The 4,393-nt window shown below is 25.9% G+C and overlaps 3 protein-coding genes across 3 annotated transcripts; 1 reads left to right on the forward strand and 2 right to left on the reverse strand.

Moving 5' to 3' along the window:
• Positions 1-437: 437 nt before the first annotated feature.
• Positions 438-1,297, reverse strand: ENU1_035410 (UBA/TS-N domain containing protein; the record flags this gene model as incomplete). Its single annotated transcript, XM_008857411.1, has 2 exons — positions 438-1,094; positions 1,160-1,297. The coding sequence occupies 2 exons, from the start codon at positions 1,295-1,297 to the stop codon at positions 438-440; spliced, it is 795 nt and encodes a 264-aa protein (XP_008855633.1).
• Positions 1,298-1,461: 164 nt separating this feature from the next.
• On the forward strand, positions 1,462-2,443 carry ENU1_035420 (proteasome regulatory subunit, putative; the record flags this gene model as incomplete). The annotated part of the gene is made up of 2 exons (XM_008857412.1): positions 1,462-1,631; positions 1,711-2,443. 2 exons carry the CDS (start codon positions 1,462-1,464, stop codon positions 2,441-2,443), a joined length of 903 nt encoding a protein of 300 aa, XP_008855634.1.
• Positions 2,444-2,496: 53 nt separating this feature from the next.
• ENU1_035430 (hypothetical protein) lies at positions 2,497-4,140 on the reverse strand (the record flags this gene model as incomplete). Its single annotated transcript, XM_008857413.1, has 1 exon — positions 2,497-4,140. One exon carries the CDS (start codon positions 4,138-4,140, stop codon positions 2,497-2,499), a length of 1,644 nt encoding a protein of 547 aa, XP_008855635.1.
• Between the last annotated feature and the right edge of the window lie 253 nt (positions 4,141-4,393).

Genomic DNA, 4,393 nt, shown 5'->3' on the forward strand with positions numbered 1-4,393 from the left:
AACAAATACTAAACATAAATTTGAATCATTTATCTATGAAGTTAAATATTATGTTATTATTGAAGGATGAACATTAACTACTCTTAGTAATTACAAGAAACAGTGGTTTATAGAAAAACTCTTATGAAGTATTTTATAAAAGATATGGACATGTCAAAAATTAATGTTATTAAAGGATTTTAGTAAATATCATTGTATCACCTAACCATTATAAATAAGTTAGTTAAATAAGTAACATTATTTATTTAAGAAAACACAAATAGAACATTACATATTTGTTGCTTTTAATAGGTAGAATATATTTTGTTTTAAAAAATGTATATGAACAATACTAATGAATTTATATAAGACTATTGTTTAAAATAATGTAAACAAATACAATAAATGTAATTAAGTTATAGCGTATTACTAAAATCTTTTTATTAAAGAATGTTGGTTTACAACTCCATATTTTCAGTATTACCATCATCTCCATTTTCTTCTTCATTGTTCTCATCATTATTCTCATCTCCATTTTCTTCTCCTAAATCACCATTTTCTTCTCCTAAATCACCAATAATTCTAAATCCATTAAGAATATCTTCAAGTCGTCCACCATTTAACAATGCTCTAAATAATAAATCTTCAACTCCAAGTGCACGTTCATTATTTGTGGTAATGTTTCTTCTACGATTAAGTAACGCTGGTCTAACCTCTCTAACAGCATTAGGAAATTTCTTACACATAAACTGAGTGATAATTCTCATGTCTATTGCAATTTCTCCAGTTAATAACATATTTACAGCAACTTCTTTATTTCCAGCACACATACAATAAGCAACAACAGCAACTTGTTGGTCAAACCCAATATCACTCAGAATTAATATGTCATCTTTTTGTTGTTGAGTTAAATGATTAAAAACTTGCATCATTTCTTCTTCAGTTAAAGGTTGTTCTTCTTTATCACTATCATCAATTGTCATATCTGTCTTTTCAAATAAATTAATATCTTTATTTTGATATTTTGAAACATAAACAACAACGATTTCTTCTCCATTCTGTAATTTAACTTGTTCTTTTTCTAATGGCTCTCCTTTTTGAAATATAGTAAATTCCTATACAATTCATTAACCCATTTATTTTTTGAATTAAACACTGCAATATTAAATAAACAACAAACAGTATTATCTCTATCTTTTTGAGAATTACAAATTAACCGTTTTAATTCATTTAATGTTAATATACTAGGAACACTTATTGTTGTTTTTTCATTTTCAAGTCTATTAACTAAAATTTCTATTGTTTGAGAGTCGCTCATTGTTCTTTATGTAATGATTTTTCTTGTTCTTCTTTCTATTTTTATATTTTTGTCTTTTCAAACAAAAACATTTTTTTCGGTAAAACTTCAATAACTTTTGTGTTATTTAGTCTATGGTTTTTCTTTTTCATCTCAAAATAATATACTCATTCATCAAAAAAGTTATGCCAGAAGCAACGATTATTATTATAGATACATCGGATTATATGAGAAATGGTGATTATACCCCAAGTCGAATGGAAGCACAGATTGAAGCAGTTCAAGCAATCACTTCAGGAAGATTAAGAAAAAATCCAGAAAATCATGTTGGTTTCATTGCTGCTGGAAGTGAATCGTTTGTTTTTTTCTATTCTAATACAAAGTAAGAAAATAGATTTAAACTTCATATCGATAACATAACTCACCTTAAATAGAAAGAGAATCCTTGTTACTCTTACAGGTGACTTTGGAAAAATTTTAAGTGGACTACATGAAGCCAAAATTGGTGGTTCAAGTGACTTTAAACAAGCGTTATTAGTAGCTAAATTAGCACTTGCTAATAGAGTTGATAAAATATACACACAACGAATCATTTTATTTGTTGGATCACCTTTAAATATTAATTCAGATGAAGCACAAACAATGGTTAATTTATTAAAGAAAAGTAATATTGCATTAGACATTGTTTCATTCGGAGAGGTTGTTGATAATGCACCAGTCATTGAGTTATTCCCATCTCAAATGGGAGATGATTGTACTTTAGTAACAGTCCCAGCAGGACCACATATTTTACTTGATATGATTTCTAAAACTAATATTATTATGAGAGATGGAGGATTAAATACATTTGATCCAGAATTTGATCCAGAATATGCTGCTGCTATTCGTGCATCTATGGGAGATGTCAATGGTGGAACAGAATTCTATGATGAAGATGCAGCATTAAGAGCTGCTATTGCTGCGTCATTAGCAGAATATGAAAATTTACAAACAACAAATGTCCAAGAATCAAAAAAAGAAGAACAGAAAGAAATGACAATGGAAGAAGAGATTGAAAAAGCAATTAAAATGTCATTAGAGGATAATGCCAAAACTAATCAATCCAAAGATGAAAAGAAAGATGAAAATGATGATAAAAAAATGGAAGAAGATAAAAAAAATAAATAAAATATGAATTTTTAAAAGTGTTGCGTTCTTTTTGTTCAATGTTTTTATTGTTTTTATTCAACAAATGAATATCCATTTAATAATTCTTCTATATTAATAAAATTAAAACAAGTATTTTCTGTAAAAGGTGGAAATGGTTGAGTTGATTGAAGAAGCACAATGTCATTATTAGTTTTCATTGAAATATCATTTAATTCTTTAGCCAATTCTGTTTTTCTGAAATGATGAATTCTTGAAACATAATGTGTTGATTCAAATATATAATGTAAAGTAATTTTAGAATTCATTTCAACATCAAAAACAAGAGCTACAACAAGACAATTAAATGGTAATTTAGTTTGTGCTAAAATAAGTAAATCACTTAAATCATTTTTTTCAATAAATCTAAAAAGACATCCTTGTGAATATAATACATATAATGTTCTACTTTTTGTTAGTATTTCATAGTATTTTAATAAAATATCAATGCAAAATAAACATCGTTCTTCATTAATATATCCTCCACGAGGACAACCAATAGATGGAAGATATCTCTCAGTTATATAATATGCTTGTTCATAATCAAAACTTGGTAATTTTTGTCTACTTTGTGATTCTAATGAAAGAAGTGCAATAGAATTAAAATAATTGAATAATCTATCAATAGGAACAGAACATAATATAGAATTTGAAAATACTACATCATTTAATAATGAACTTTGTGAAATAAACCATTGAGAATTATTAGTAATAATTATCATTCTTCTTTTATTTGTTGATAAAAATGTTGTTGTAATAAAATTTCCATCTTCTTTAGGTAAATTAACTGAAACTGAAACTCTTAATTCTATTTTTTCTTTATTTGTTCCTTTTAATGTTATACAATTAAATGTTGAACATAACACACATCCTCCACAAAATGGATATGGTTCAAATTTATTTTTTTCATAATCAAGATATTCATTAATAGGTAAACAATTATTTGATGATGTAATAATAACGTTAGGATAATCAACTTGTAATGTTGGTAAATGAACTGAAGATCCTGATAATAAAAATACTTTCATTTGTATTTCTTTTCCTTTCATAATTGATATTGGAACAAGAGACTCAACTAAATATACAGTAATTGGGTATGTTACACTCTGTGTTGTTAAAAATGTTTGACATTCATAAAGATAAATCTTTGTTTGTTCAATATATAATTGTAAAAGTTGAATAACAATACGATAAATAATAAGTTCATTAGTACTCATAATATTTGTATTAAAATAATTCTTTATAGAAAATACTTGATGTTGAATTTGATGTAAAAAATACATTAATACATCATAAACTATTTGGAGTGTTGACATATCCTTATTTTGAATAATCCATTGAATACCTTCTCTCATCTGTGCAAATAAATAATTAAAACACTCCTTTCTTTCAAAAACATAATTACAATTTTTATATAATGACTTTGTTGTTTCAATAAATGGTACTTCAGAAATAGGACAGCCATAAATTGCAGAATATTCTTGAATCGGTAACATGAAAATATCTCGTATTTGAAACAATGGAAAATGATTTTGAATTTCAGTACTATTAATACATGAGTCAATAAATAATGCTTTACAAGGTGATAATTGAACTGGTAATGGAAGAGAATCATAATCAACATTTTTTAATTCTAATGGATTTTTTACTGACTCAAATAATGCAGTTGTTAAATACATGAATTGTTCATAATTTTAGAGTTGACTCTTTTCTTAACAACAATGATAAATGATGAGATTAAATCTTTTCTTTTCTGTTATTTATCACTTAGATAAACTATTAACTAAAATTATAATAAAAATATGAAACTTATTTTGTTTCTATGAATAAAATATGAAACAAGGAAAAACCCTTCAAATTAAAACCACAAGCAACTAATAAATTAGTTGTTCGGGGGGTTTTATGTCACACAGAAAGTTTGAAGCACCAAGA

This window comes from Entamoeba nuttalli (genome assembly GCF_000257125.1).
Source record: "Entamoeba nuttalli P19 unplaced genomic scaffold asmbl_2631, whole genome shotgun sequence".
NCBI classification, from domain to species: domain Eukaryota; phylum Evosea; order Mastigamoebida; family Endamoebidae; genus Entamoeba; species Entamoeba nuttalli.